Source organism: Ictidomys tridecemlineatus, chromosome 5 (genome assembly GCF_052094955.1).
Source record: "Ictidomys tridecemlineatus isolate mIctTri1 chromosome 5, mIctTri1.hap1, whole genome shotgun sequence".
NCBI classification, from domain to species: domain Eukaryota; kingdom Metazoa; phylum Chordata; class Mammalia; order Rodentia; family Sciuridae; genus Ictidomys; species Ictidomys tridecemlineatus.
Genome location: NC_135481.1, coordinates 46,559,229 through 46,572,790, shown reverse-complemented (window position 1 = coordinate 46,572,790; position 13,562 = coordinate 46,559,229). Strand labels below are relative to the sequence as shown.

The window sequence follows — 13,562 nt, the reverse complement described above, 5'->3', positions numbered from 1 at the left end:
GTTTCCTAAAGGAAAAAATGAGAAAATTCAAATTATTAGTATTATATTATTTTCCTCTATGGGAAAGTGTATAAATTATTGGAGCCAAATATTACCTGAGCATTTCACAAAAATCTAATATTCTGTTGACCACTAAATGCTGTTGTTACATATGTCAGTAAATGTGCTTCATCAGGGCTTGCTAACACCAGGAATGTGAGCAGTCTAGTGGACTGGTACACATGTGGCACCTGATAAAACCACATAGAGCACTGACATTAACTCGCTGTGATGGTATGATCAATGCTAACCATTCTCTCCCTGAAGGAGTAATAGCCAATTTTGTATTCCAGAAAGACAAAAACTATTACATGACATTTGCAGAATTCTATGACTGATTTTGTTGCTCAAACCAGAAATTATATTTCTCTAATTTATACTTTTGAAGATGTCGCTCGTCCTTTAATACTCAAACTGAATGGCAACTCATCTGTCACACCTTCCTCATGACCCTCTTATGCACCCAAACATACTTACCTTAGTTGTTGGTCATATATCCGTTCTTCCCATATGATTATAAACTGATCAATAATAAAATCATCCCTTCAAGTTTTTATTTCCATAGTTTCCCATATAATGTCTTGCAAATACTAAGTGATCAAAAAGATATTTTGAGTTCACAAATGATTGGAATGAAATAGTTTCTATTAATGTATAAAAATTAATGTATTAAACTGAATTTAAAAAGCATGAAGGTGTTTGGGGAAAGAGCACTTTAGGCAGAGACAACCAATAGAAAGAGCAAAAGCCCTGAGATGGGAGCTCACATGCCAAGTTCAAAGAAATATAAAGAGATTAAAGAGGCTGGGCCAGAGTATGTGAGGAAGGAGTGTGGATAGGGATGAGAAGCCAGGGGAACACAGACCATGTAGGCCGTTATAGGTCTTCACATGGGCTTTTGTTATTACTTTGAAAAATTACCCAACAACTGGATTTTGAACAAAGAAACAAAAAAAGTCTACCTCACATTAAGGGATTAGTCTGACTGCTACATTGTGAATACACTTCAAAGTCTCAAAGATAGCAACAGGAAGATAGGCTAAAAACACATTTTTTTATCTTGAGCAAGCAATGATACAAGAGATGATGTTACTCAGACTGTAGTGGCAGAGGTAGTGGCAGTGAAAAGTAGATCCTGGATATATTGAGATGATACATAGGGAACTGGCCTTTTGGAGACAATGAAACACTGCATTCCACTGGAGAATTTTCACCTGGAAATAAACAAAAATCCCCAAACCTACAAGAAAATATGCCTAGTACTGATAAATGCACATTCAGTTACAAATTTAATGAGGACTCTAGAATAAGGAGATGTTTGAAGCTTTAAGAAGGAGCCTGGTGTTGTGGCTCAGTGGTAGACCACTGAACATACACAAGGCCCTGGCTTCCACCCCAGCACCTCACCCTTCATAAAAGGGGGGAGGCTGAGGCAAACACACTTTGCTTTCCAGGACTATTATTTTCTTACCTTTTCTCTTCTTAACTAAAGGCCATTGAAGTTACAAACTATAATTATTTAATATGTGTTCTCTAAGTACCATGCCTTGTTTTATAAATTTACATGGATTTGGTCAGCTTCCCAGAGGAGACTCTTATGCATTTTAAAGCTCATATTTATAGAATATGGAGAAAATGAATACCCTACCAGGAATGAAATGTATGAAAAAAACTTCCAATCTGGTTCATATCAGAGGCATATCCAAAATATTTCAGCCATACTACTTGAAAACTCAACATCTCTCTTTTTTTGGCCATTCCTATGCTTTTTATAATTCTGATAGTCCAAATCTTTTTCCCTGCTCCCAGCTGGACTTTCTGGTTCTTTGTTTTAAACCTGTGTCCACTTGCTTCATTAACTGTCAAAATAAAAATATTATCAGGGAGTCTCTCAATGAATCTTTACTGTACTTGAATTAAGTAACCAATTCAGCTACCCTTCCTTTCACTTTGCCTCTTAAGTCTAATTTCCATGTCCCTGAATTTATTATTTTTCCTGAAGTTCATTTACATTTACTTTGCATCGGGGTGACCAAAATTAGTCGGAAGAATAAAAACATCTAAGTTCCCAACAAACAAAGGTCATAGAAGAATGATTATCCCCCCCAATAATACCATTATAACAATTTTTTTATGTCACAGTTGAAAATGATCCTGTGGATCTGTAAATAGGCATTCAGGAAAGGCAGGTGGGGTGGGGTGGGGTGGGGTGTCTGAAAAAAGACATCTTACCAGTCAATCCTTCTCTAAATTCTGTGTGTATCATTTGGTTTTAGTTCCAGTAAAGGTAATAAACTGTAGTGAACTTCTCCCTTTTCAACTTTTCTGAAAAGACAGAAATAAAACAAAGCAAGTAGTCCTAACTTTGAACTTCTGTAGGTTATTAATTTCCCTTCATTCTTGTTGAAATGGTTAAATAAGTAAATTCTTTACTAAAGCATTTCTGGAACTCCCAAACGCCCTGTTTATGCTGAAGATGTCACATTTGCTGACCTCAAGTTTCCCTATAGTCTTGATATCACCCTTGAAACCAAGACACATTTTTAGTACAGGTTAAAAGTCAAAGTCAGTTATTTACTTTTTCCACAATATGTACTCCCTAGTATGATCTGTTCCTTCTTCCTGACATTATTACTTACCTGACCATGACCAAAAAGTTATTTGACGTCTGCAAATGGAGATTCTACCACTAGGCTATTTTTCTGTAACTGAATTTAATATATCAAGTCCATTTTTTTTCTGTTGTTATCTTCACTTTCTGTCTTTGTGCCTACCTGTTCCCAGACCATAGCATCTTCAGGTAATCAGGCTCCCTGAGTAGCTGAGTTTTTGGACTGTGTGACTGCTATTTTGTAAAAAACTAAAACAAATCAAAAAGATGAGTAATTACTAGCATTGGAGAATAACCAAGTACTTCTGCAGAAACCAAATTTTCCAGGTTTTCTCATGTTGTCAGGGGAATTGTCCCTGAAACCCAATTGGTTTAGGAAGAATAACCAGAAGAAAAACTTTGTAATGAGTCACTGGAGAGGAAACAAAACTGAAACTGGATATTTTAAAGTATCACCTTGCGGGAACAGCAGTGCATGCCTATAATCCTAGCAAATCTGGAGGCTGAGGCAAGAGGATCACAAATTTGAGGCTAGCCTTAGCAATTTAGTGAGACCCCGTCTCAAAAAATGGCTGGGAATGTAGATCAGTGGTAAAGTGCCCCCTGGGTTCAATCCCCAGTATTGCAAAAAAGAAAAAGAAAAAATTATTACTTTTGGCAATTATATCTTCCAATTCTGACTTGCTTGTTTATTGCTTAAAATTAGGCAAATTATGAAATATGAACACAGCTAGTCAAATTCATGTAGATTTCACCCTAAACTTCAGCATCAATGTACAATCTCCAAAATAACAATCATATCCGATTTTTAAAAAGTCCACTAGATTGCAACTCTCTTAAAAGCTAGGGCTAGACATGGAGTTTATTTATTCAGCTCATTCTTCTACCCATATGAAAGTTCCTGCCCAAAGAGCTTGAAGCCCCACAAGCAAAGCACCTTAACCCATTCTGGGTAATAGTTCCACTGAAGACATCATCCATGCAGTGGGTAGAAACACAGAAGCAAGAACCCTTACACCTGCCTGTGAGGAAGTGGGCAGACCTTCCAGGGGAAGTAACACCTGAGTGGAGACTTGAGAGCTGGAGATGGGAATGAGGGTAGAAGGATGAATTCCAAGAACAGTAAGAGCTTGCAGAATGAAGTATGGCAAGTTCAGCATGTGAGAGGAACTAAGTGGTTTAGAATTAACAGGACAGTAAGTACAGGTGGAGAGTGGTAGGAGAGTTTTTACAAAATAATACACCTGATCCAGACTATTTGAATCAAACTCCTTGAAGGTGGGCTAAGACTCTCAATATTTTTTGAAAGTGCCTCAGGTAATCCTCATGAGCAATTCTCATTGAAAGCTGCTGTTCTGCTCTACACTTCTCTTTGCAGTTCCATACTATATCTTTTGAACTGTATCAAACTTATCACATTGAAACTGTTTCTCTCTACCCTGCAGAGTGGAAGAGTCTCAAGGGCAGCAATATTGCCTTATTCATTCATATTCATTCTCTCCTCTCTCTCTCTCTCTCTCTCTCTCTCTCTCTCTCTCTCTCTCTCTCTCTCTCTCTCTCTCTCTCTCTCTCCACCTCCACTGCCTTGTGCATTTTCTACCATATGTTAGGCACTCTATAAATATTTGTTCAGTTGAGCAAAACTAAAATATGAAGAATAAAATTAATCCAAAGCTAAAAATAGAATTTTAAAATAAAATCATAACAAATGATTAAAACAGAAACAAATCACGATAGAATGGTCTAAAATTATAAATTTTAAAGAGAAGACACTATAAAATAAGGTTGAAAAATAAGCAAATAACTGAATTCTTAACACTGCCTATGTTGAAACTGCTTCCTAAGAAAGACTTTCCATGACAGCAAAGCAGGAAGAACCCCTGATCCCCTTCAGTGTCTCTCCAAAGCCACTCATGTCTATGGCCCACAAACCCCTTTCAAAAAGCCTAGGAAAACAATGAGAAAATGCTTTGTGATGCACATCTATGTTCTGTCAGCTCAGAAGTTCATGCATCTTTACCCCAGAGCAGTCTAAAGCACAATAAATTCAAACATTATAAGCAAGCTTCATTTTAGCTGGGAAAAAAAAGATAATATACTTGATATATTAGAGTTAAGAAAATCCTAACTTTAATATTAACTAATGATACTTTGAAAACTCAAAATCCAGTTTAAAGTATCACAGAATGACTTGAGAGCAGCAAAGATCACTACTTTTCGTTTTTAAATCATTTTAATTGCATCGGGAGTATAAGAGCTTAATCTCATTTTTAAAATTAGAACATTATACAAAATACATGTATGAAGATGTGAATTTGTTGTCGACATACCATATATACAAACAGAGATATGATAAATTGTGGTATAAAGGTGTATTAAGAATTGTAATGCAAAAAAAAAATAGAACATCGAAAATAAAACCAAAGATCCTTTGACAATGACCCCTAATCCAAGTCCCCTTCCTTCGTCCCTGGGGATAACAACAGATGGTCACAGTATTCCAGACCTTTCTTAGCTTTACATTTATGTGTACTTAACATTGTAGACACAGAGGACTCTAGTTTCTTTTCACTGTTTTATAGATACTACCAGGAATTAATCAAGGCCCAGACAAGAAGAGATATCACAATTGTCATGCCCACAGCCAGTTGTGCCAGGGCAAGGGGGAAAGCAGAGTGCCCTGAGATTGCATGTGAGACATAGGCTTCATTGGAGAAGTGCCTACAGGGAAGGTCCAGTAGTGACAGGTGAACGAGTAGCACCTCCGTCCATGGCTGTGCTTTGCCAAGCAGTGGCGGCTGGCTGAATGAGTGACACATATCTTTTGAACTGTACCCTCAGTTCTACTCCAGTCACCACTGAGAGCGGATCTATGTGTTAGGCTGCAGGAGCAGTGACATCATCAGCATTAGCTTGCTTGGTTTGCTTGTATGCCCAGCATCCCAAGGGGACATATTGTGATGTACATGCAAATAATAATAAGCAACTTCCACAGATAAAATTAGTTTGCCCAAGTCAGAGTGTGCATGAAAGAAAGCCATTCCTTCAACATAATATGCATCTAGACATTCCAGCCCAGGTTTGATCTCAATGTTTCCTTAACTTGGCTAGATTTTTGAGAACAGAAAAAGGGTATTCAGGGACATCTTGTTTATTCTCCAACTTTTCTTTAAGTGTGATACAACACCCAAATGACAAACTGAAGAGAACTTATTGAAGGAATTATATATAGGAGTTTGGGCAGAGTTATTAGAGCCAATAAGAGACGGAAAAGGAATACAGGGCCAGCAAAGGAAAAGAGCTCTTAGTATCCATAGGGTAACAGGGCTATGGGTAGGAAGGGGTTCTACAAACACAAGTAAGCTACAACTGCAGAAAAGGGTGTCCCCATAGGATCCATACATAGGAGAATAACAGCTGGTTTCTGTAGCTTATTGTAGGCCTTTACTGAATCCAAAGAAACTGCTCATCATCCCAAAGTGTTGATCCCCAAATAGTATTGTTACTGAAACTTAGCAGACTATTCCACTAGTCTATGAAGTCAGTTGCTTTTAAGTGATGGGGCATGTGGGTAGATAATTAAGTTCCATGTGCTGTGACCTCATTATTATATTTCATTTCCTACATAATGTACCCCCTGATCAGACACAATATGCATATATATCATTTGATAGTTCACACAGCTTTTGCTCTTCTACCCCAAAACATTTATTTAATAGACTTCTATGTGTGCTTTCAAGATTCTGACCTCCTTGCACAGACTGGCAGAGTCCCAAAATGGCAAAGAGTATTTGCAAGTGATAAGAGAGAGAAAGAAGACCCAGTTCAATATCCCTTATCCCCCAGTGGAGTGCTACCAGAAATTTCTGTATGAAGGAGAGATTCTTCCTTTAAAAAAAAGATAATTTATATTATAATATTATTATTAAATAGTAATAAATATTATTCCTTTGGAATTGAGGTTCAGGATTATTATAATCTTTGATTTATAAATAATTTACATATGATTCCTTCTCTGTTTTCTAAGTGATTTTTCTCTATTATAACTAGAAGATAGAGTGGTTTCAATCACCAAATCAGAATAGGCAAAGAAAGACTTTTCTGAGTTTTAACATAAAAAATGAACTCGCTTTGTTGAACAAAAACACTTTGTTGTTGCAGTGTTCACAATGCAAAATCACTTAAGAGATCTTCCCATAACTCACTAGCTGTCTGCATACTTTCCTCATTGCCACCTTCATTTCTTGATTTCTTAGTGTGTAGATGACAGGATTCAGAAAAGGTGTGACAAGTGCATCAAATATAGCCAGGAACTTATCCAGGTGTGTGGAGGAAAATGGCTGTACATAGATGAATATCAAAGGACCAAAGAACAAGACCACCACAGTGATGTGAGCTGACAGTGTGGACAGAGCCTTGGAGGAACCAGCAGAAGAGTGTTTGTGAACAGTGAGAATGATGACAACATAGGAAATGATCAATATGAAGAAGGAGCCCACAGAGATGAAACCACTGTTGGCTGTGACCATGAGTTCCAGTCGATAGGTGTCTGTGCAGGCAAGTCTGATGAACTGAGGAAGGTCACAGTAAAAGCTGTCCAACACATTAGGGCCACAGAAGGGCAACTTTACTACAAAAGCCAATTGAACCAGTGAGTGCGTGAGGCCAACCACCCAGGCAGCCACTAAAAAGAAGATGCACATTCTTGGTCTCATGATGGTCAAGTAGTGCAGAGGCTTACATATGGCCACATATCTGTCATAGGCCATGGCTATGAGGAGCACCACCTCCACACCACCAATGACATGGATGAAGAAGATCTGGGTGATGCAGCCTCTAAAGGAGATGACTTTGCGCTTCCTGAAAAGGTCATAAATCATCTTTGGGGAAGTGACAGAAGAAACACCCAGGTCAATTAAGGAGAGGTTGGCCAACAGAAAGTACATGGGAGAGTGTAATTGAGTCTCAGAAGCCACTGTGAACACAATGATGGAATTTCCCGTTATGCTTGCCGCATAAAACATGGAGGAGAAAACAAAGAGGAATAGTTGGATACCCCAGGAATTGGTGAGTCCCAGGAACACAAACTCCGACACCACAGAGTGATTTGCTCCATCCATTGGCTCTGTTGGAGGTGCTGCCTGAAGGAGAATAACAGAAAGAAAATGCAAATTATGACAACTCTATTAATAGACCAGGAGGAGAGAGGTCAAAATCATGAAAACCTATTTTTACTTTAACATTAAACTCAACCTGAAAGATGCAACTCGTTGGCCCTCAGACTAGGCCCCTACAGAGAGACCGCCCTCCTCACACCCAGTATGCCCTGCCAGGCTCCCTGCGCCAGAACCCAGCACCTTGGTTACAGGGGTCTGACCAAGTTTGCAAGCAGAGCTGCGGAGTGTGAGGCAGACCCAGGAGAAAGCCATTGATATGGTGACAAAAGCCACAAAAGAGAATAAAGCCAACTATACCAGGAGGCACTCCAGCTCTACCAATATGCTGCAGAGGCTTCCTCCACATTATTAAGTCTGAGGCACACAGGGACCAAAGCCAATAAGAGCTTCAAGCCAAGAGTGTGCAGTTGCCTAAACAGAGATACAGCAAGAAGCCAGTTACAGAAATCAGAGTGAGGGCAAGGGCAGTGACAGTGACAGTGACAGTGAAGGGAATAATCCAAAGGAAAAGAAACTGCAAGAACAACTGAGGGCTGCTGTTGAGATGCAGAATCCCAACATAGGATGCAATGATATTGGTGGGCTGGAGGGGGCCAAGGAGGCTCTCAAAGAAGCTGTCATTTTGCCAATTAAATTCCCACACTCATTCATAGGCAGCTGTACCCTTGGTGGGCAATACTGCTCTTTAGAACCCCTGGCACAGGGAAATCCTACGTGGCCAAGGCTGTGGCAAGAGAGGCCAACAATTCTACCTTCTCTGTGTCCTCTTCAGATTTGATTTCTAAGTGTTTAGGGGAGAATGAGAAGCTAGTTGAGAATCTGTCTGAGCTGGCCAGCCAGCACAAACCCATTGTCTTCATCCATAAGGTGGATTCTCTCTGTGGGTCCCAGAATGATAATGAGAGCAAGATCACCCAAAGGACCAAAAGAGAGTTCTTGATCCAGGTGCAGGGGGTGGTGAATAACAATAATGGGACTCTGGTTCTTGGTGTCACAAATATCTCTGGGGTGTTGGATTCTGGCATTAGCAGGAGGTTTGAAACGTACGTTTATATCATACTGCCAGAAGAAGCTGCCCAGGCCCAAATGCTCCAATTGCATCTGGGGAAAGAATTCCCCACAACCTCATAGATACAAACATCCACAAGTTGGCCCGGAAGACAGAATGCTACTCAGGTGCATCACCATCATTCTGAGGGGCTCCTTTATGCAGCCTGTCAGAAAAATGCAGTCAGCAACACACCTTAAAAAGGTTTATGACCATTCCCACACCAACCCTAGCATTGTGATTGATGACCTCCTGACTCCATGCTCTCCAGGGGACCCAGGGGCCATAGAGATGACTTGGATGGACGTCCCTGGTGAAAAACTCTTAGAGCCTGTGGTTTGCATGTTGGACACTGGTCTTTGGCCACCACCCAGCTCACAGTAAATGCAGACGATCTCCTGAAAGTGAAGAGATTCTCAGAGGACTTTGGATAGGAGAGTTAAAAGCTTCTTCATCATGGGTGAAGGTGCAGGTGTGAGGTTGATTGGGGCCCATCTACAGTACTCCCTACACTGGTGGCCAGACAGGGTTCCAAGGCTCGACTTAAAAGTCACTACAGTGTCTCCTCTGCCATCTGGCTGCCAGCCAGGGAACAGGAAGAAAAGGGCTTCCACAGCTGCAAATGCTTCACTGTGGTCTGGTACACCATGGGTACTGGTTCCTCCTACTTCTCTCTTCTGGATGCTGACCAATTCCATTCCCTGCCCCTCTAGGTTTTTATTTTTAAATTTTGTTCCCCTAAATTAATGCTTCTTTGATTTGTCTTGTTTATAAAGAAAAAATCCCCTGGAAGTGTCAAGGAATGGGAGTAGCCCCCACCCACCCGCTGTTCCTTTAATGCCCAAGTTTGGTTCCTTGAAAACAGACTGATGAAGAGTAAGAAAAGCCATCCCCGTGTTCCTAGGATTACATCCAGAGCCCTGTGCCTTCTTGCAAGAGGAGGAGATGGTTTCTGTGAGCACAAAGCTGTTTTTATCAGAAGAGAAGACAGGCATATCTTCACTGTTGCCATCCCCCACCCCAAGTGTAAGAACACTGAACCCAGCCACTGTCTTGGGTTCCTGTCATGGAAATGGTCTAATAAATCCTTTTCCCTTCTTGAAATAAAAAAAAAAACTTAAAGACCAAAAAGTATATGAATAAATATTAAACATCAATAATTATCAGAGAAGTATAACACAATAATGAAAGAAATGAATAAGAAAAAAATTGAAAATAGAACTATTACATAATCCACAATATCATTTGTAGATAAATATGCACATGAAATGACATCAATGTATCCCAAAAATATCTTCCCATATTCATTGCAGCATTATTAATAATATCCAATATATGGAAACTAATTAACTGACCATTGACAGTTGAGTGGATCTCACATACGCGCGCGCGCGCACACACACACATACACACACACACACACACACACACACACACACACAATGTGACAATATGAATGAATCTAAAGGTTAGTGTGCCAAGTGAAATTAAAGAGACATAGAAAGGCAAATACTGAAAAGTCTCATTTATATGTGGAAAATAAGTCATGGGTGGGTGATGAGAGGGAATGGGAAGATATTGATCAAAAGGTATATATTCAGTTAGGATGGTTAATTTCTGAAGATTTATTGTGCAGTATGGTGACTATGGTTAATAATAATACTGTACTGTGTCCTTGAAAATCCCTAAGAAAGTAGATCTTGAATGTTCTCACCACAAGGAAGTGTATGAGGTGATGAATGTGTTAATTAGTTTGAACCAATAATTTCACTGCATATGTATATCAAAACATCACACTGTACACCATAAATATACATAACATTTTTCATTTGGGGTTGTCAAGAATGCAGGGGAAAGGCACACTAATACATTGCTGGTGGGACTGCAAATTGGTGCACCACTCTGGAAAGCAGTATGGAGATTCCTTAAAACACTTGGAATGGAACCACCATTTGACCCAGCTACTCCACTCCTGGTATATATCCAAAGGAGTAAAATCAGCATACTACACTGATGCAGCCACATCGATGTTTATAGCACTCAATTCACAACAGCTAAGCTATGAAGCCAACCTAGGAGCCCTTCAACAGATGAATGGATAAAGGAAATGTGGCATACATCCACAATGAAGTATTACTCAGCCATTAAGTAGAGTACCTTTACACCATTTGCCAGTAAATGAATGGATCCTGCTAAGTGAAATAAGCTGCAGTCCTAAAATATTTTTGCTGATATGTGGAAACTAATCCACAATAAGGGTAAATAGGGGAAGAATAGATATTATTCAGTAGATTAGACAAAGGGGAATGAAAGCAATGGAGGTAAAAGGAAAGGCAGTGGAATGAATCCCAAATAATTTTCCTATGTACCTATATGAATACACCATAGTGAATTCCACCATTGTGTACATACACACAAGAAGGGAGTCCTAATTAGAATAAGAAATATTCTATACTTGTACAGCTATATAAAAATGAATTCTACTTTCATGTATAATTAAAAAAAAACAAAAAAAGTGGAAAATTTAAAAATTGTCATTTTTTATATCATAATGAAACTAGAAGGGGAAAAAATCATTATTGTGCCTATAGATTTTTAAATTGTGACCAAACAGACAAATTGGTGGTTGTCATCAGAGTTCCATGCAGTATTGTCTCTGAATTTAATATCTTTCTGCTTACTCCCAGAGTGGTTGCAGTGATGTTCCTCATGAGATAGAGGAAGCTGTGAGTCAAGCCAAATTCTTTTAATTTTTTCTTCAAAACACATAGCCTTATTCAGTCACATGAGACTACTCACCTTTTCTCAGATAGTGTACCCACCAAAACCACAAGATTATCCTGACAAATAAGCCCTTCCTTCCTACTACCCACCTCTGGAAAACACTATCTTCAAAGTTTATTAAACATTTACCATAGCTAGAAGGTCTTGCTTTTTATATTATTAGCATTTGTTTTACATCTTTTAAGTTAGTGAACTACTTACAAGACTAGCTCACCAGTAAACTTCTTAAAGGGATAATGACCTATTCATGTCTAGATTCTCTGAAGCCATGAAAAAGTGGTTCACAGGAAGGTGCAGGTCCATGAACTGTCCATTACCAGTTTGCACCACCCTAGCTATAGAGATGGTGAATAAATGTTTAGAAGCTTCATTTGATTACAGTTGAAGAACAAATGTCTGATTTTGCATTCTACTAAAGTATCAGCCTATGAAGCACTGGGGGAAAAAAATTATAAGATAACGAGAGAGTCATTGCCTGGGTGTACTTAGCACAGGATCTGAAAACTTCACCCTATGAGGGGCACTGTGATGTAGCAGACAGCATTTTTTTAAACCTCTATGAATGTACTTACCAAATTATATTGTAATTTTGATTTTATTTAGAGAAATAACATAGTAGATAGAATATTGACTTTGGATTCTGAAAAACAAGATTTATTTCATGGTTCAACCACTGACAAGTTAATATTAGGCAGGGTATTAAACTTTTGAGCCTCAGTTTATCTATCTATTGAACAAATTTAAAATATTGACATTTTGTTGTAGGGATGAATTAATTAAAGATCAGACTCATACATTCAGTATGTAGGTATTCCATATGTAGTTTCCAGTAAATATTAACATTACTTTCTTTTCTTTCACTTGCCCTTATAGTGCTTCATGCATGGAATAAATGAATAAATAAAAAAGAAATGATTGTTAAGCATATAGCATTAAAATACCATATCTAAATATTTACTGTCTCATTCTCTCACAATGTGATCCTGCAATCTGTACACATGGAAAAATGAGAATTCATACCCCATTTGAATCAAATGTATGATATGTCAAGTTCATTGTATTGTCTTGAGCAACTAATAAAAAATGAAAAAAATAGATTATAACATTTATTCTTTCAGTAATCAGCAGTAAACTTTTAAATGTAAATTAATTTTCTCTTAAAGAACATTGTATTTATTTTGAGTTCTGACTACAAATGTAATCCATTGTTAAGTTCTCCTACTTAACTAGATTACAATCCTCACAAAGTTAAAGACTGCATATCTGTCTTCTCTACAATGTTCCCCAAAACTTAGAATCACAATGGGTACACAATAGGGACAAATAAATATTTGTTGAAAGATAGAAAAAGATGTAATTGGTTTCTTTGAAAATACAAGAAAATGTATCTAATTATATAATTAAAGAAGATAGGCAACAAGACCATGCAGAGTTCTGAAGTGACAGAGAAAAATAGAAAATAAAGCATTATAAAAATGAGCAAGAATCACAGAAAAATTAAAAAAGATCAAAAAGAAAATTCAAGAAGGACATTGAAAATTGGAAATTACATGTATAATTCTGAAGACAAGAAAGAAAAAGCTCACTTTAAGTCTGTTTCTAAGATATGATCTATGCTGCTTTTTGGATATATTCTTCAGAAATTGTATGATTATAAACAAATTGCAGTTCTATTTCTCCAGGATTCTCTTTCATACTATGGTTCTTAGAAGAGTTTCTTCATTAGCTTTAAATTTACTTATCTTTGGATCTCTGATCCCATTAACTAGGTAAGAACCAAGAATTTTTTAAAGGGCATTTAAAACAAAATGAAATATAACTATGGAATTTGAATGTGCCAAATGAATGAGACTATATCCATCCAAATATCAGGGAATATAAAAACTCACAAAGTTAGAGTCAT

At 38.1% G+C, this 13,562-nt stretch overlaps 1 protein-coding gene and 1 pseudogene across 1 annotated transcript; one reads left to right on the top strand and one right to left on the bottom strand.

The window, feature by feature from the left end:
• Positions 1–6,831: 6,831 nt before the first annotated feature.
• On the bottom strand, positions 6,832–7,773 carry LOC101954769 (olfactory receptor 4F21). Its single transcript, XM_005337157.3, has one exon. It carries the CDS (start codon positions 7,768–7,770, stop codon positions 6,832–6,834), a length of 939 nt encoding a protein of 312 aa, XP_005337214.2. The 5' UTR covers positions 7,771–7,773.
• Positions 7,774–7,910: 137 nt separating this feature from the next.
• On the top strand, positions 7,911–9,309 carry LOC101959372 (vacuolar protein sorting-associated protein 4A pseudogene; annotated as a pseudogene).
• The last annotated feature ends 4,253 nt before the right edge of the window (positions 9,310–13,562 follow it).

Bases quoted from the DNA above. Each gene is read 5' to 3' on its own strand.
- LOC101954769 (XM_005337157.3), bottom strand. From the start codon at position 7,770: ATGGATGGAGCAAATCACTCTGTGGTGTCGGAGTTTGTGTTCCTGGGA.